Here is a 20,147-nt window from a genome sequence, read left to right as displayed (position 1 = left end):
GACTGATGGGGGGTGGGGGAGAGAAGGAAGGAAAAAGGGAGGAGGAGGAGCCCGAGGGCGGGGGGATGGGAGGAGACAGCTCGAAGGTTAAGGAAGGGGAGGAGACAGCAAGGGCTAGCAAAACTGGGAGAATTCAACGTTCATGCCATCCGGACGCAAGCAACCCAGGCGGAATATGAGGTGCTGTTCCTCCAATTTCCAGCGTTGCTCACTCTGGCAATGGAGGAGACCCAGGACAGAGAGGTCGGATTGGGAATGGGAGGGGGAGTTGAAGTGCTGAGCCACCGGGAGTTCAGGTAGGTTATTGCGGACTGAGCGGAGGTGTTCAAGGTAAGTACAGTAACAACAGAGTCTCTTGCCCAGAGTAGGGGAATTGAGAACCAGAGGACATAGGTTTAAGGTGAAGAGGTAAAGATTTAATAGGAACTTGAGGGGTAACTTTTTCAAACAAAGGGTGGTGGGTGTATGGAACGAGTTGCTAGAGGAGGTAGTTGCAACTATTGCAGCATTTAAGAAACAACTAGACAGGTATATGGATCGGGCAGGTTTGGAGGGATATGGGCCAAAATCAGGCAGGTGGGATGTGTGTAGATGGGAGATATTGGTCGCTGTGGGCAAGTCGGACCGAAGGGCCCGTTTCCACACTGTATGACTCAATTTAAAAGATATTTGCCCAGATATATGGAGAGGAAAGATTTGGGGGCTGAAGGGCCGTATGACTCTATCAACCGCTGATGTTACTTGTCAGTTGGCACGAATGTTTTCTGTCAACTTAATTAACATCTTTCATGGATGTTAAAATTTTCAGCTGTAAGTTCAGTTTTATCCAAACATTTGGATCAATGTAACACTCATCTTAAAATCAGAAGGCTTTGAGTTCATGTCATAATCTCAGAGGTTGTTTCAGGGCAATAGAGAAGATGCTGCACAATATCTTTGAAGTGCCGTTTGTTGTGCACGAGGCACAACGATATGCAACGTAGAGGTGAAATTGCATGCACAGCAGAACAGAAACTGCCAGAGTCCATTCAAGGCCAAATGCTCAAAGCCCTCAGTGCCTATCTGGATTATACTCACACAAAAATTCAAATACAGTGCAGAATACCAATACTGCACAAACCAAGCAGACCATATTACAAGCTGAATCTTTCTATCAGATAAAAAGATCAACAGCTTCAATTTTTGTACGATTCATATCATGTGGTATGTCATATTTTATTTAGCTTAATTCAAATTGGTAGCAATTATTTCAGGTAGCTTATCTGGTTTTAAACCTCAATGCACAACTTTAAAAATAAAATCAGGGAAAATGCAGATTGACAACCCAAAGCCACTTAAATTACACAGGGAAATCTGCACATTGCACGTATCAGATTAAATCTACTTTCATTCACTTCAGTAGAAACAAATGACTTGAGGGAGGAGCAAGGCAAGTTTCACATAACTTGCATTGTTGAGAATTTGTAGATTTGGATTAAATGCATTTAACTGCTAGGTTTCAAGTGTTTTAGTGATTTCATTTGTTTACTTTTAATAGCTACTATTGATTATTTTTTTATGTTTCTGAACGTCTTGGATAGGAAAGGTTTAGAAGGATATGAACCAAATGCAGGCAAGTGGACCCAGCTTAGATGGGGCATCTTGGCCGGCATGGACATGTTGGGATGAAGAGCTTGTTTCCATGCTGTATGGCTCAAACATCAGAGACATCATATAGTTACATGAAACTTCCCTACAATTTTGGCAGCTCATTTATCCAAGGTTGTGGCTTAGCTACTCAGATGAAGAGTTTCAGGCTGATGTCACTCTGTTTTTGTTTCAGAGGTGCTGCAGGCAAAGGAATACAGAGTGTGGGTAGCTTACCAGATGGAACCATTTGGAGAATAATGCCGGGGCTACCTGAAGTGAGCGAAATCAAAAGGAGGACGACTGACTGAACTTTATTGCCTTGTTTATGTTATGTTAAGTTTATGTTAAGTTCTATCGTTCTTTCAATTGTGATGTGTTCTGTTAATTGTATGGCTGCATGGTAACTCAAATATCACTGTACCTTAATTGGTGCATGTGACAATAAATGTGAATTTGAATATTCCATTCCAATTGTGCTTTAACACCATACAAGCTAACACACCAACATGGATGTGCTTGTTCAGTCAAGCGTAATGATCAAAATGAGCTAACTACTAATGAGAATATATGCTAAACATTTAAAAATAATATCTGCACTTTGAAATGTCTTGATTTCAAGTAGACACTACTGGAAAATAATATTTACTACATCAGTACTGTAATTTGCTATGTGTAAGAAGGAACTTCAGATGCTGGTTTAAACTGAAGATAGACACAAAAATCTGGAGTAACTCAGCGGGACAGGCAGCTTCTCCGGAGAGAAGGAATGGGTGACGTTTCGGGTCAAGATCCTTCTTCAAACTGGTTAGGGATAAGGAAAATGAGAGATATAGATGGTGAATTGTAGAGATAAAGAACAATGAATGAAAGATATGCAAAAAAGTAACAATGATAAAGGAAACAAGCCATTGTTTGCTGTTTGTAGAGTGAAAATGAGAAGCTAGTGCGACTTGGGTTGGGGAGGGGGGGGGGGTAAGAGAGAGAGAGATAGGTAGAGAGAGAGAGAGAGAGATAGAGAGAGAGAGAGGAAGAGGGGGGGGGGAGGAGGAAGTGAGAGAAATCAATATTCATACCACTGGGCTGTAAGCTGCCCAAGCGAAATATGAGATGGCGTTCCTCCAATTTGCGTTTAGCCTCACTCTGAGGAGAAGACCTAGGATAGAAAGGTCTGTGTAGGAATGGGAAGGAGAATTAAAATGTCCAGCAATCAGGAGATCAGGTAGGTTCAGCTGGGCCGAACGAAGGTGTTCCGTGAAACGATTGCCCAGTCTGCGTTTGGTCTCGTCGATGTACAAGTCCACAAATTGAACTACGGATACAGTAGATGAAGTTGGTGGAGGTGCAAGCAAACCTCTGCCTAACCTGAAAGGACTGTCGAGGGAGGAGATACAGCGACAGGTGTCGCATCTTCTGTGGTTGCAGGGGAAGGTACCTGGGGAGGGGAGGGGGTGATTTGGGTGGGTAGGGATGAGTTAACCAGGGAGTTATGAAGGTAACAGTCTCTGCGGAACGGCGAAAGGGGTGGAGATGGGAAAATGTGGCTAGTGGTGGGATCCCATTGGAGGTGGCGGAAATTTTGTAGGAATATGTTGTATGCGACAGTTGATGGGATGGAGGGTAAGGACTAGGGGGACTCTGTCTCTGTTGAGACTAGAGGGAGTGGGAGCAAGGGCGGAACTACGGGGTACCGAAGAGACACGAGTGAAGGCCTCATCTATGATGGGAGAGGGGAACTCCCGTTCCCTAAAAGAATGAGGACATCTCGGATATCCGAGTATGGAACACCTCATCTTGGGCGCAGATGCGAAGTAGACGGAGGAATTGGGAGTAGGGGATAGTCTTTGCAGGAAGCAGGGTGGGAAGAAGTGTAGTCGAGATAGTTGTGGGAGTCAGTGGGTTTGTAATACACATCAGTCAATAGTCTATTTCCTGTGATGGAGACTGTGAGATCAAGAAAGGGGAGGGAGGTGTTGAAGATGGTCCAAGTAAATTTGAGTGCAGGATGAAAATTGGTGGTGAAGTTGATGTAGGTAGCACCGATGTAGTCATCAATGTAATGGAGATAGATTTGCTATTATATATGCAGAAAAGATGAAATAGCACAAAGAATTAAAGATTGCATATCTGTGGAGTACCAGATCAAATAATCTGTCCAGAAGAAATGGGAGAAATTAGACATTGGTGTGGAGAGGCAATGCAGCATCTATTTTAAAGGACTGTACTACATATTTCGAGAGCAGCATTTATGGCAGAAACAACCAGCATCAACTGGACATGCTAATTGTAGGCTCCTGCTAATGACATGACTATTAAGGCATGGGTATGATATCAGGAGAGTAAAATTAGAGCATGGTAAATAAACTACATAGAACATCTTTATTTTAATCTGGACACAAGAATCTATAATACTAAATTGCAGTGGAGTATGCATGCGGATGTATTTGTTGCATCATTACTCAATGTTTTACAGAATTATCTCTTGTATGCAACAAATATATAGGTTATGGTCATTTATTAAATTGACTTCTGACAATTTTACTGGTGCTTAAAGAATGAAACACAAATCTGCCCTTTTAAGCAATGGATATATTTAATTCCTGTTTATTTTAGTATTTTGAAAGATGTGAAATTATACAAAATTACTATGCAACGTATTAATTAGCAATGGGTATTAAATGCTTGGCAATCGGAGGCACATGTTTGGCAAGTAACAGACATGGGATTTTGCTAGAGTTAGTGGAAATTGTGGATTTTGTACATCATGGGGAATTTTGCAGATTGATGTGGCTAAGCAGTAGATTTTTACAGTAATCCAGTGATGGTGTAGCATTAATTGAAAAGGACATTATTGAGTGAATTATTGAAATATCAGTAATAAATATCTAGCATCAATTTAAATTGCATGTCATCTTGCATCTCAAAATATATACAAACCATGATCCTCATGAACAAGCATGGTTTGTTCAACTTTGAAAAATATATCAAAAAGTCCCAACATTTCATTAGCAATGGCAGAAAGTCATGGGGGATACAGTGTTTCAAAAGTATCTTTAATGTTACCAACCAGAAAAAACAGGGTGACAATGCTTAGATCAAAGCTGACATCCTGAATTGCTGACTGCAAAACCTCTGCATCCATGGACGGAACAGTCAAAAGCCACGCAGACACATACATGATGGGAGCAGAAACAAATGTATTTATCACCATCCCTGGAGACACCTGCAAAAATAAATGCTGTTTATTTTTAGAAGATTAAAATAAAAGCAAAAATTACCTACTATTTCATTGTCATGATTAGATAAATAAGGCTTTCTTCACTGCACATTTACACAAAGCTGGTACTTCCAGTTAAATATTTGAGTGTTTAAGAATGTTCTTCTGGTAAGGCAGGAGGGGGAAATCAACAGGAGCATTAGTTTTATTAACAGTATGTAACTTATCCGGCAGAGCAGGTATTAAGCTTGGATCACTCCCGAGCCCAAAACAGGCTGAGAATTCTTCAGAAAGAAATCCATGTATCAATGATAGTTTGCATAATTTTTTTAAGGGGAGAGTCTGTTGGACAGATTAGATTTGATTGTTTTTGGAAGAGGTAACTAACTTGGTTGTTAAGGGTTTGATATATGGACTGCACCCAGGCCTTTGACAAACGTTCTGCAGAAGAGACTGCCCCATAAGATCCAGACAAGGTGGTCAAGTTGGATTAGCAGCAGGTAAAACAAACTATTGGAAAAACGTGACGGATCAGGCAGTATCTGTGAAGGGATCACCAGTAGTTAGTTTTTTTTGTTTCAGATTCCAGCATCTGCAGTCTTTTCTGTGTCCAAATTGGATCAGAGATTGGCTTAGTTACAGGAAGCAGAGGATAATAATTGAAGATTATTTTTTGTGATTGGAAGCTTGATAGAATTTGGTTTTAAAAATGTGAGGCGATGCATTCTGGGAGGAGTAATAAAGCTAGGATATTCACAATGAAAGGTATGACCCCACACAGCATGGAGGACATTGGGATGTTGGCGTGTAGGAAGGAATTGCAGATACTGGTTTACACCAACGAGAGACACTAAGTGCTGGAGTAGCTCAGCAGATCAGGCTGCATCTCTGGAGAAAAGGAATAGGTGACATTTTGGATCGGAGCCCTTCTTCAGACCTTAACCTAGGGATGTTTGTGACGTCCAAAAATCCACGGAGGTGACAGGACAGGGAGACAGGTGATCAAAATGGAATACTTGAATGCATTAGCTGGGACATGTAAAATTAAGTGCAGGCAAGTTGTGAAACATTAATTAAACTGTAACTGGAGTAATGCGAGCAGTTCCGTTCGCCATACTGCAGGAAGAGCACGACTGCACACAAGAAGGCACAGAGGAGATTCACCACAATGTTGACTGGAATGGAGCACTTCAGCTATGAAGAGAGATTGGATAATTTGGGTTTGTTTCAGGAAGGCTGAAGGAAACCTGATAGTGGTATACACATTTATGAGAAGCTCAGATAGGGTTAAAGGTGAGTTTTTTTCCATTTAACAAAGATACTTATAACCAGTGGGAATGGTCTTCAGGGGAAGGAGTTTTGAGTAGGATATTTTTCCACACTGAGGGTTGGTGGAGGTAGACATTCTCACAGCATTTATTTAGGCAGCACAGAAGGCTGCAGCTTTAATGATGGAACATGAAATATGTACAGATAGGTACATGATGGCTGGCATGGACATAGTGGATTGAAGGGAGACACAAAATGGTAGAGTAACTCAGTGGGTCAGGCAACATCTATGGAGAAAAGTAATAGGTGACGTCTTGGGTCGAGATCCTTTTTCAGACTGAGAGACAGGGGAGAGGGATAGTAGATATATGAAAAGGTTCAGGTCCTTTTCCTTTTCCCTGGAGTACCTGCCTGACCCGCTGAGTTACTCCAGCATTTTGTGTCAATCTTCAGTGTAAACCAGCATCTGCAGTTCCTTTCTACACATGGTGGGTTGAAGGGACTGTTTCTGTGCTACATGACTCCAATAAATCCACCCACAAATGTTTTCTTCATCTCCATATTATTAATAAACCAGGGAGTGCACAGCTCACAAAGGATGGGACTAAGTTGGTTTACTGATGACTTTTGCAAGATGATTTTATATTCTGGTGGAAATAAAGAATTGCCTTGGCCAAGTGAAATTATATTAAATAGCATATCTTGTGTTTATTTGCTCATCAAACTGAACCAGCACTTTGAAGGAGTATTAACAAGTAGATACTGCCAGAGGCACAAAAAAATGTACAGTGCTGGAATCTTGATCGAAACACAAAGTGCTGGATGAAATCAGCATGTCTGACAGCATCCATCAGTGGAATAATCAGGCGATGTTTTGGCTTGGGAATCAGACTGAAGAAGGATTCTGACCCAAAACGTCACCATTCCATTCCCTCCCCAGACGTTGCCAGACCTGCTGAGTTCCTCCAGCACTTTGTTTTAATGTTGAACTTAAATCGAAGAGAAGAATTGAAAGTTAAATATGATTGCAGGGATATTGAAATTGGCTAGAAAAATAAACTAGTCATATGTATTTTTTTCTATGAATAACTCAGACTCCATGGTGATTCTAATTCCTTCAGGAACAAGGCAATCAACACCATCATACTGTCCATGTGGTTTGCTTGTTTTTCAACTTTGATGAAATAAAAGCCTATTGGATTCATATGTGCTCACGAGAATTTTTTAAGTTTTCAACACTCAGAAAAACATTAAATTATGGACAAAACGCCGGCAGGTGGGGCTTGTGTAGGGACTTGTTGGCCATTGTGGGCAAGTTGGGCCTGTTTCCACACTGTATTTCTTGAAGACTATAAATTTACCCAGTATTTTCTTCCTCTCCAATCTTCACAATGTTTGTAACATCAGTGCATATCCCTTAATCACTCATTGATGACTTTGCTCATCTTTGGCTCATTAGTCAGGCAACGTGGGTTCTTGCCTCTTACTTTGGTTGATAATTTTAAAGACATGGTATCCAAACTTTGTTTAAGACCGGTGCAGAAGGGAAAGAGGAAACTCAATAGAGAGAAAGTAACCTTTAAACAGAGTATGCTCCATTTTCATAATAGCAGCAATTATTTAACTGTTAACATTAAACAAGGCAATTCCACATCTATGGAGACCCAACAATTTCAGTCATTACTTTCATATCAATATCTATGAATTGGCACAAAATATGGGAGTAATCTACCCAAAGCTGCAGAAGCTATTGATTCACTTATATTGGATTCCATGTTTGAACTTGGTACTGAGGTCAATCCAAAATTAAACCAAATAAAGAAGAAAACAAATATAATTTGGATATTATTTCTTCTACCATCACCCATTAAAAAAAATCAAATTAATGGAGCCATTCCTTGATACACAAGGATTCTCCTTGTAAAATACATCAAATATCATTTCTTAGGTGAAAAGAGAGGTCAAAATTAAGTGAAAGCCTTCTTGAATATTCAGCTGTTTGAACTCTGCATATACCTTCGATGGATAAATTATTTATAAATTTTGCACTCTCTCAAGCTTTCATGTCTCTTATCAAAAGATTTGTTGTTCATTTATCAGGAGGCAGATTATTTTTTTTGCTCAGAAAGCTTACACAGCAATAGTTTTATTAAACTTTAGAGGCTTGATTTACTTGGTATCTGTATGTCAATGATGCTTAGTAGTGTAACTAAGAGTACAATTTCCTAAATACATGCTTAAAATATTGGTGATATTTAAAACTTATTGCATCCTGTAGATTAAAACCAACGAGAGAAATGATCTACACACTTACAATTTCAATTTCCATATTGTACTGACTTGCATAAATGGCTACACTTGGAGCTGTTGGGAAAACTCCATATAGAAATGCAAAGTTCGAGAGACTGGTGTAGTTAGCCTCAGTGTTACCGTTGTCCAACAATTCCACCATTTCACGACTAATGAGAGGAAGTACCAACCTATGATTTAAAAAAACAAATAGTATAAATGAAACAGTACATCATCACTCACCATACATTTGAGCAATTGAATATAAATTTATCACAAAATGTTATCAGTGAATTTCTATGAATTGTTAAGTGCAATTAACAGGTAGTGCTATTATAACATGACAGTTGTGTTCCCAAAAAACCTTGTGTTAAATAAATCACATTATTATAAAGACAATTGTGTCAATATAGGAAAGAGGCTCACAGTTTCAGACTTGCAGGTTATTTTACCTGCCGGATTTGAAAATATTTATATATTTTTAATAGCAATAAGTTTATGCTTGTTACTCCAAGCAAAAATTACAAAAGGCTGTATGTTACATAGCTTAATATAGCATTACATAGCGTAATACAATATAATTGCACAAGTGTCAATTGAAGTGATTGCTTATCAATTTCAATGGCTGCCCACAGTTAAAGTAGCAGTAGAATTCTTAAGAGATAATGGTGTCCAATTACTATGGGGAGGTTACATGGAAATAAGTTTTTCCCCAAACTGCTTAAATCCAAGACACCTTTGTTTCTGCATGTCAAAGTAACTTAGTGGTTCTCTAGCACCCCCCAAAAAAAACAAAAAACACTTTGTAAACAATTTGCCATACATGATGAAAATTGTTCCACACTTTTTCATCACTTGCATTATATCCAATTCCTATCATGGAAACACTTCATAGCAGAATTAGCTGTATTTACTTAATCATAAAGTATGCAGAATGACAGAAACATAAATGTTCAACTAAGTCAGTCATCAGATCCTAGATATCACTTATTGGACAGATACAAGGAAATGGGTAAGATACAATTGATGGAGCCAAAAAAAAGGATATTCACAAATTTGAAGGAAATTATACTTTGCAGCTTAGAAGGGACATTAAAATCATAGACCGTACACAGAGTAAATGTTACGAGAATAAAACAAAAGATGGAAAAGTATAAGAACATCAAGAGGCTTGAGTAACATGAATTTTCCATTACAAATGAATGACGTGTTTTTAGATATGGCAAGAATCTTTTACTTCGTTAGTAGGTAAGCATATTTCTTGTGTTTGTGATGAGCATGATCACTTTATAATCTTTATAGGAAGGTAGAAAGTTCTACTGCGATGAGATCCTGTGAAAAATGACTCACAGGCCACCAGATAATGAATGCAGGCTGCAATAGATGTGGCATTGGAAGAACAAAAATGCGCGTTGGCTGCATTTTTGAATCCCAGAAGAATAACGAAAATGGTCAATTAAAATTCACCCATAACTTCAAACTAAAAAAAGAATAAATAATTATAATAAGGAAATTAAAAGCACATACGTATTCAAACCAAATATTTCTTGCTTAGTTGGGAATGGGAGGAAGGCAAAGGAACTTCCTCCAATGTACCAATAATATTGCTCTCCATTTCCAATGTAACTATTCAGTGCTTTTATCAACGATTTCCCAGTCAAAAATAACAATTTGGCGAATAAGAAAAATTTCTAACGGAGTATATTATGCAAGGGCTAAATCGTGTAAAACATGACACAACAAATTTAAAGGCAAATAGGAAAAAGTATAGATGCAAAACAAGTGTTATTTGAAAGAAAAAGAAAGTTCCGGTGCATTTTTGCCTAAAGGAAAAGAGTTCCTTTAGAGACAGAAAAGATGCACCATGGTGTGGTCCTCATACCATGAAATGGCATGAGGACCACACCAATGTAGAGGCATTCAGGCAAGAGAAAGATTCCAGCACACAAGGAGAGAAGAACCAGAGCAGGAAGGTGATTGAACTCAAAGATGGAGAGTGAAAATGTAAAAGTTTATCTACTCTCAAATTTGAAGAGCATAAGCAAAGGGAAAGGAAATGAATGCACACAAAAACAGGAAGTAAATGGGAGAGCGAGTATTGAAAACAGATATTGGATAGAAAAAAACAATACAGGAAGATGAAAATAGAGAGCAGATGATGATTGTGATATCAATCAAGATGGTATCACACTGAAATGCAAATAATGTGAAAGTTGGGTCAAGGCAGGAGAAAAATATGTATAATCTGCTTGGAAGGCTAGAGAAAGCCCACAAAAAAGGAAAATATTCAACAAATGAAAGAGAACATGACCAAAAGCACATGTACGCAAGAGGTAGGCAGATCATGATTAATCCAGAGAGAAGATAAATGTGTAAAAGTGATAAATCATGAACACAAAACTAGCCACGCATGCACACACACACAAAAGGAACAAGTAGGAGAGACATGCAAGAGAATGTGAGAGGTAGAATGAGCTCAAGCACCATCACAGCGCTCCTTCAAGTGTGCGGCCACGGCAGTAAAGCGAGTCAACGAAAATTGTCAGGTTAGGAACAAGTGACCAAGAGTAGGAGTTAGCAGGGAACTACCAGTAGAAATGTGTAGGAAGGAACTGCAGATGCTGGTTTAAACTGTAGACACAAAAAGCTGGAGTAACTCAGCAGGACAGGCAGCATCTCTGGAGAGAAGGAATGGATTATGTTTTGGGTCGAGACCCTTCTGCAGACACCCATTCCTTCTCTCCAGTGATGCTGCCTGGCCCGCTGAGTACAGGAGCCTCAGGTCTCGTACCAGTAGGATGAGGAACAGCTTCTACAATCATACCGTCGCATTGCTGAACTCGGAGTCCCGCCGATAGATTCCTCCGGTCCCTCCGTCCCCATTGTTTAATTATTCTGTATTTTTTATTATTCTGTATCCTCTTTTTTTTTTAATTTTTATATTGCACTACTACGGACTGACGCAAAACTGCATTTCGTTGTACCCATACTCAGTATTTGTGCAATGACATTAAAGTTGAATTGAATTGAATTGAATGCTGCCTGGCCCGCTGAGTTACTACCAGTAGAATATTGCCAATAATAACTAACTGGTAATCATCTAATATAACCAAAGCTGTGTTGCCATGACAGATGGCTTTGGTTGCAAGGGCATCGGTGCACATCTTAGACAGATTCTTGCCTAAAACTACCTGAGACAAGCATTATCAAGGGCAGAAGTCAAACCAGCTTACTGTACATGTTGATTTAGAAATAAAGAAAGCAAAGAATGAAATAGATGGCAGAAGGAACAGGAGTACAGAACACAAACATCAAAAGTTTTTCTTAAGATAATGATTTAAGCCCTGGTGTATTTGCATTGGTATAAAGGTAATGAATTTAGGGCATGTTCAGACATGTACCAAAATGTGACAATTCAAGAAAGCTTATTGTCATGTGTCCCAAATAGGACAATGAAATTCTGGCTTTGCTTCAGCACAACAGGATTATAGGCATGAATACGGAACAGATCCGTGCGTCCATATACGATTGTATAAATATATACACACATGAATAAATAAAACAGATAAAGTGCAATTTTGACAAGGCAAGAATGTCAAGCCACTTATCAGGAGCTTTAGCAAATAAAAACTAATATCAGAAGAAATACAGTTTCCACCAATCTTTCCACCACAACACACAAGAAGCGATAAGACAGACACCATTCTATGCAGATGCCGAGAAGTGTGTTCAGCTCTGGCTGAAGAACTTCTAATCTTGTGTGTGGACTCGATAAGAAGAAGAGTGAAGGGATGTAACTCAATGATAAAGCGAAGGGAAATAGAAAGGGGTTGAGAATCTTTAGAAGTGAATACATCACCTGTCTTGAATAAATTCTGTTTAGAGAAGGGAGAAAATGTGCAGGTTTCACCAGTGGCAGACTGGGTCTAAAAATATTGGTTGCCAGGAGACAAAGGGGGCCCACCCACAACTACAATGCTATCATTTAACAGGGGCCCGCTTGCCATCACTTGCTATCACTTCATCAGGGGCCCACTTGCCATCGGGCAAGCTGACACCCTGGCCAGTCCGCCACTGCGTTTCACTATCATTTACCAGTCCTTTATGCCTGTAGAAAATGCTCTCTACGAGAGAGCCAAGAGGGAGACAGGGCCATAGGTGCGATCATGGCAGAGTCCACTTCGGGCAGTGCAAAAAATAAATAAATGGTGCAATTATGAGAGCATGTACATGCATGGAAACAAAAATATGCTGAGAAGTGTGTGAAGGGGAAGTGAAAAGAGGAAGTAGAAATGTAAAAAGTAAAAATTTAATGTGAAAAATAGTTGGCACATGGCAGAGATAGAATTAAGGTTGCATCATGCACAAGTGATGACAGGCACAAATTTACACGACTTTGCACATTTCAACTTCATCATATCTCAGACACTCCTCGTTACAGTGCGAATGTGGAACATATATGCAAACACAGTAGCCCAGAGGCATCGTCCTCCTGCCAAATCTTCATTCTTTTTTTCTAACTTCATTCTCACACATTTGTTCATCAGCCAATTTTCAGTCAAACTTCTGACTGTCTACCTTATCTACGCCTCTCATAATTTTAGATACTTCTATCAGGTCCCAGCACAACTTCTGGCGTTCCTGAGAAAACAATCCAAGACTGCCCACAAGATCAGTCGGAGGAGATGGAGGGGACAGGAAAGTAATTGGCAGGAAACATGTTCCTGATGTTGGGGGAGTCCAGAACCAGGGGCCACAGTATAAGAATTTATTCTTTAAGAAGCCATTTAGAACGGAGACGAGGAAACACTTTTTCTCACAGAGAGTTGTGAGTCTGTGGAATTCTCTGCCTCAGAGGGCAGTGGAGGCCGGTTGACTGGAAACTTTCAAGAGAGAGCTAGATAGGGCTCTTGAAGATAGCTGAGTCAGGGGATATGGGGAGAAGGCAGGAACGGGGTACTGATTGGGGATGATCAGCCATGATCACATTGAATGGCGGTGCTGGCTCAAAGGGCCGAATGGCCTACTCCTGCACCTATTGTCTATTGACTCCAATTTATCCAATAGGTATTCAGTTCTTGATGCCAACAATGAGGATGTGGACTGGGACACCATAGAATGTAATCGAGAGCAATATCCAGATGATGGATACACACGGGCAACATAGGATAGGGCATGATCCTAACTTCAGGTGCCGTCTGTGTGAAGCTTGCACATTGTGAGTCTGTTTGCTTCATCCAGGTGCTCAGGTTCACTCTCATATCCCATTGATATGCAGGTTGGTTGGTTAAATGACCACTGTAAATTGTCCATACTGTGGCTGATATTAGAACATGGTGGGAGTTGAAGGGAATGCAAGCAGAATAAAACAGAATGTGCATAAACTGGTGCTTGATGGTTGGTGAAGACCTGTTGCATCTAAAGCCCTATTTCCTTCATTCCAAGATTCTCAATCACAGCTGGAAAACAAAATCTCTCCAATCATTGAATCCTTTCACAACTGCACTCATCTGGTCTTTGACTGATCCTATGTTTACCTTATGTATATTCCTGATGTTGCTCTTGATTACATTCTAAGGCATCCCAGTCCACATCCTAAATGTTGGCATGAGTAACTGAATACCCATTGAATACATAAAAGCCAATTACAGTGTCCTCGATAATGTTTGGGACAAAGACCCATCATTTATTTATTTTCCACTGTATTCTACAATTTGAGATATGTATTCGAAAAAAATCACATGTGGTTAAAGTGCACATTGTCAAATTTTAATAAAGGCCATTTTTATACATTTTGGTTTCACCATATAAAATTACAGCTGTGTTTATACATCCTCCCCCCATTTCAAGGCACCATAATGTGTCATCATCATCATCATTGAAAACATCAATGGGCACGGTGCCTTACAATGCTATGTATGACAGTCATCGCAACTTCTACTGAAGTGTGGATGGCCGTTGGCTCGCAAGGAGCTCTATCCGCCCTTTGACAGGTCTTGTTTTTTGTCCAAAACCCCTTCCTCACCTGGCAAACCAGATGGGGAAGTCGGTTTAGTCGCTGACTATCCGACCGTGGAGCAGGTAGCACGGGATTACATGGTACCCGTGGCGGGGTTTCTACCCCTGACCTGATAATGTCTGGGACACCGCGATGTCATGGAAAGGGAGAGAGGGAGAGAGAGAGAGAGAGAGAGACGGCCCCTGAGGCACCGCTCACACCTCCCACCCTCACGGTGTCCATCAGTCGCTCTGTCCATACCCCATGGAGTTTTAACCCCGGCCCGGAGACAGGAGCGGACCGGGTGAGTGGGGACGTTGTTGCAGCCCGAGTCCGGACCCACGGGGAAGAATCTCGGGCTAAGGCTCCGCTCCGATGCCCGACGCCCGTGTCACTATCCCTCACCTCCCCCTTCATCTTCAGATGCTGGTTCAAACTGAAGATAGACCAAAAAGCTGGAATAACTCAGCGGGACAGGCAGCATCTCTGGAGAGAAAGAATGGGTGATGTTTCGGGTCGAGACCTTCAGACTGAAGAGGTTGAAAACCAGCCATAAAACACAATGACTGGAGATGTGTGTTATCCAACTGAAGGCAGAAATCAGATTCATGTGTTCATCTTTATTGGCACCATAATCAATATTACAGAAAATATAATTTAATTGGTGGTGCAGCGCTAGAGTTGCTGCCTTACAGCACCACAGACCCAGATTTGATCCTGACTACGGGTGCTGTCTGTACAGAATTTGTACATTCTCCCTATGACCACATGGGTTTTCTCCGGAAATTCCGGTTTCTCCCACATCCGAAAGAAGTGCAGGTTTGTAGGTTAATTGGCTTCTGTAAAATGTCCCTGACGTGTAGGATAAAACTGGTGCATGGTAGAATGCTGGTCGGTGTGGACGGTGGACTGAAGGGCCTGTTTCCATATATATGTTTTACATATATATTTTAATTTAATAGAACCATATACAGCTGAAAATGTGGCATTATTTTTATGTTGTTTCTATAGTCAAAGGGTAAGGTTGGTTGATTTATTTGTGCAGAACAGTGGTGGAAGTCCGACTCCGCTTGCCTTGTTTCTATGTTTTTTTCGCTATATTTATGCATAACTGCATGAATTGTGATCTGATTTCCATACATGAATATACTAATGTTATTCATGTTCTGCACCTGCTGATCAGAGCCTGGCTGTACTGTGGAATGTAATTAGGAATGTAATTTAGCCTAATCTTATTCATACCTAATCGAATTTAAAGCATAAATGTTGCATTCAAGTGTAAGTTAAAAGACTCGCTACATTATGCACCAGATTGCACAATTTCAAGCTGAAAAATGCAAAAGCATTTAGGCTTTTTAAACATTGCTTTTTAAACTTTCTGCTCAATGTTTAATCGCTCCCTCGTAATTTCTCACTCTCAACTCTCACCCAATGTTGGCAGCCCTGATACTCAAGTCAATACAGGGAAGAGAGGGTCAAATGTTTTCAATTTCACATTATATATCAAATTAGTATCAACCACTTCAAAGCACAGTATGGAAAAACCAAGTTAACCATACCAGCACTGATCTGAAATTAGTATAAAATGACAAGATTTGTCTACTTACAATTTGGCTGTGATCAGAAGAATAATTGCAAGAACTGAACTTTTTTTCAGCTTTGTGATCTGTCCCACCATTGTAAGTCCAAGATAAAAGAGAGCTGACCCGCTGAAAGAACTCGCCAGTCCATCCAGAAATTCTTCAATAATCATTGGAATCTTTTGATGAAAGATAAAATTCCCACAAATTCCGATAATGACCATGAAAACAATTGGGTTTTTAAAAACCTGGAACAGTACTATTGCAACAGACTTCAGTTTGCTTTGTTGAATGTTCATATCTTGCTTCCATTTCTGGATTTCGCAGAAGATGAAACCAATTGGGTTTAACAATAGCAGAGAGATGGGAGCCAGCAGGTAAATATACTGAAGATATTCTGGGCATTTATCCCTGTACAGAGCCTCGACTGAAATACACAAAGCCATCAGGTTAACACAAAAAGAATGCTGATTGAATGACTAGATTTGTCTTAAGTATACAGATTTCACATTAAATATCCAACTTTACAATGTCATAAATGAAAAAAAAATGATGGAAATAGCCAGCAGTCAAGCAGCATCTTAGGCGAGAAAGAAAGAAAATTGACCTTTCAGGACGATTACCTTTCATCCATTTCTTCTTTATCCACCCTGTGGAATCTTTTTTTAGCATTTTCTTGATTTAATTTTGATTTTGGTTAACAAAAACTATGGTTAGTTTGTGGGGATTTATAGGAATAACAACAGTAAGTCCAAAGCTCTAAGTTAGCTTTCACAATACCCAAAAAGTAATAGATCCCAGTGCAGGTACTGGTAGAAAATGGAAGTTGAGAAGAATGCATGGCGAAGTTATGTAATTTGTGTATAATATAGTAAATACCAATTTTCATGCCTTTAATGCAGCAAAACCTTCCCTTCAGCCAAGCCAGTGATTCAAGCATGCATGCCCCCTATTTTTCACTTCAATTATGTGCCAATATTTAGGCGCAGAACTGTTTGGTTCACCTATCATTACATCTGGATGGAATCTATACAGAACAACGTCAATGTAATCAGTTCTTCTGGGACATTTCATCAGATAGTAATGATTTGGGACATGCACCCAACCCCAACACCTCCTTGCTGCCAAGGTCAAAAGGTAGGTTTGATAGTTAAATTTCAACTCCTATCTTAAATTTGTTCTTCGTAAAGGTTTCTCACTCAACCAACATGATTTAAGATTATTTTGTCTTTCTCTCACAGGGAGATAAATTAGTAGCTGTAAGGCCCACATTGCAACAAGGACCACTGTTTTACTGAATACAACGGATGCTGGATCATAAAAACAGAAAACGTGGAAACGTTCAAAAAACTTCAGGGAAAGGAAAATGGATTATTCATGGAAAGGAAAAAGTAGATCTTTCTGCTCAATGTTTAATTGCAGGAAAGGTTAGATGTTTGAACTAGAACTGTTCTAAGGTCTGGCATTTCTGGGAAGAAACATTAGCCAATATTTCTTGAAGACTAAAAAAAACGGGTAGTTGCTGGAAAACTGAAACAAAAACAGTGGGTGCTAAAAATGCGAGAGGTAGTCCAGCTTGAGATTTAAATATATCACGGCACCAGTAACAATTTGCAAAGTAACGTTAAAACAGCCAAATATTACAGCAATTGTAAAATTACCCTATATTATCAAGAACAGTGGTCAAGGAAAGAGCATTCACATCGCGGCCCTGTTTCCACCAATCTTTCCACCGCCATGCACAAGAAGCGACAAGACAGACACCATTGTATGCAGATGCCGACAATTCTAATCTAGAGTGTGGACTCAAGAAGATCAAGAACAGAACCTCAAATGATGCAAAGAGGCACCTTGGGATGCTAAAATATCACATTACAGTCCTGCATATTTAGTCAGCACACTCATTTTAGAAGGGATTCAAAACCGATCACCATACAATTTTCCTTCAAATCTGTCAAGGAAGTCCTAGTGGTGCTATTCATATCATGTTAAAGGTCTACTTTGCATCATTTTCATGACATGAAATGGCTTTAAATTTGGAATGTTTTTTTTTCAAACCTATTAATGAAATGTTCCACAATCAAATGTGGCACAATGAAAGCTATTGGCAGTACCCCCCCCAAAAAAATCATTTATCACCAACGTAAATTTGAGGGTTTGTGATTAGTATCTCCTTTTCTATAAAGCCTAATGGTTAAAGAATCAACACACCTACATACGCAACAATCCTCTGCCCATCTCAACTTAAAACATCTCTCCAAAACACATAAAAGACCATTTTAAAATTTGACAATTATTTCCAACCAAAACAACAGAGTTAAATAGAATTTCATAAAATCCACTTACCTATAGGATATCCCAAAGCAAAGTCGTTACTCTGTGTAGCAAAGATTGGGAAGAGTCCAGCTTTGCCAAATCTACTTTCTGGACTTGCTATCAGCAGAGTCAAGATGCAGACTGTTATAAAAACTGCAACCTTAGCCACAAGAATACTACAAACAAAAATCCAGTTGATGTGAGCAAAGTCTAAAACCACCATATTCTGAAAAAGGAGGCCTGGAAGTGCAAACATGGACACAAAGTTTCCTAAACCCTTGGCCTCCGTAGAATTGATGATGTTCATTCGACCAGCAACATACCCACAAAGTATAATGCCAAAACACTCTAAAAGAGCAGGGAAAAGCCTGCTTATAGACATTGTAGGAACAACAGCCCCAGAGGAATTGGTGATAACCAAACTTTCCATTGCTTCTTTCCTTCAAATTGTGGCTTGAGACGATGAGATCATTCATGTATCCAATCAAGATGCTCAAAGGAAGCTGAAAGAAAACAAAACACCAATGACAATTTGAACATCTGTTGTGAGACTTAAGTCCATCCCCTTCCTTTATCCTGACATAAAATTAATGGTTACTCATTCCTCATTCAAGAGGCCTTGCTTATCTTAACATGCTGGTTTATCTGCAAGCATCATATTGGGTTTTAATTCTGACAGCACACTACTTTGTAAGCAGTTTACTGAGTCCCCAGGTTATAATGCAGAGAAACATTATCGCTTTTATAATGACAACTAGAAACTCGTGGAAACAAAACAGACCCTCCCTGACTTACTCAGGAGTTACGTCCCGTGAACCCTTGCCAAAGTCAGATGCTACACAAGTCGGGAACGCAAGTGTTACTGGGCACGGGTAAATTTACTATTTGTACTGTGTATGTTCTACACTGTGCAGACACTGCATAAAGAATGAGAAAATATCTAATCCGAGGTTGTGGAAATGCCTGAAAATTATAAATTTGCAACGAGGAGGTAGAATCAGTCTGAGACAATTAGTGGGCACATTATTTTATTTGAAAAAACTATCTATTCTTGTTTAAATACTAAATTTAATCTTTAGCTGTAGTTTCTGGGCCTTTCTAGTCCACGTTGCACACAATAGCTACATATGTGAACCTGTGGATAAATAAATTTGGTTAATGCCGTTGAGCCTGGAAGAACCTGATATGCAACCCCAACTAAAAGATAAAAATAGCCTCCTACAATGCCAAATAATTTTTTTCACACAAGTGACAGGTGCAGCTGCAGTCACTGTCAGCGAGCTGGAACTAAGTCTAAATTTACAAAACTAAGTGCAAAATGTCAAATGTGAATTTCTACTACCGCAAACTGTTTAATAGTAAGTTAAGACAATTACTCTGGCAAGTTGAGCCAGACGCCAATGAAAGTGCATGAAGGCCATGTGGAAGTTCCAACACGGAGACCATGCGGGATCATCCACGAGAACAGCTGACGGGTTTGTAGAAACTGCCGCATGTGAGGGCATAAGCACGCTGCTACCGTGACATGTAACGTGGAAATGAAGCGGTGGGGTTAAAGAAGTGTTAGTCACCCATTATGAAGTCGGGGAATGCCTGTGGTCCCAAGCACAATGTGAAAACATTTCTATGTAAACAACTCAACGACTGACAGTCAACTCATTTTGTTACATTCTACCCAGAGATGCTGCCTATCCCGCTGAGTTACTCCAGCAAATTGGTAACAATGCTGATGGGGAGGATTTCCTGGAATGTATACAGGTTGGTTTTCTAAGCCGATATGGGGAGGAACCAACTAGAGGGAAGGTTGAACGAGACTGGGTATTGTGGCATGAAGAAGGATTAGTTAGCATTC

The 20,147-nt window shown here is 39.8% G+C and overlaps 1 protein-coding gene across 4 annotated transcripts in view; it reads right to left on the bottom strand.

The window, feature by feature from the left end:
• The window catches only part of gpr155 (G protein-coupled receptor 155), a 69,255-nt gene that overhangs the window by 33,755 nt on the left and 15,353 nt on the right, over positions 1–20,147 (bottom strand). For all 4 annotated transcript variants that reach the window (XM_033023927.1, XM_033023924.1, XM_033023926.1 and 1 more), the window contains exons 2-5: positions 18,326–18,798; positions 16,007–16,406; positions 8,427–8,592; positions 4,694–4,849 (exon numbers count right to left, since the gene is read on the bottom strand). In XM_033023927.1, coding sequence (XP_032879818.1) covers positions 4,694–4,849; positions 8,427–8,592; positions 16,007–16,406; positions 18,326–18,725 — 1,122 coding nt within the window. In that variant the 5' untranslated portion in view covers positions 18,726–18,798. The remainder of the gene's footprint in view (positions 1–4,693; positions 4,850–8,426; positions 8,593–16,006; positions 16,407–18,325; positions 18,799–20,147) is intronic.

Source organism: Amblyraja radiata, chromosome 7, assembly GCF_010909765.2.
Source record: "Amblyraja radiata isolate CabotCenter1 chromosome 7, sAmbRad1.1.pri, whole genome shotgun sequence".
Classification (NCBI taxonomy): domain Eukaryota; kingdom Metazoa; phylum Chordata; class Chondrichthyes; order Rajiformes; family Rajidae; genus Amblyraja; species Amblyraja radiata.
This window is presented reverse-complemented; position numbering and strand designations above follow the sequence as displayed.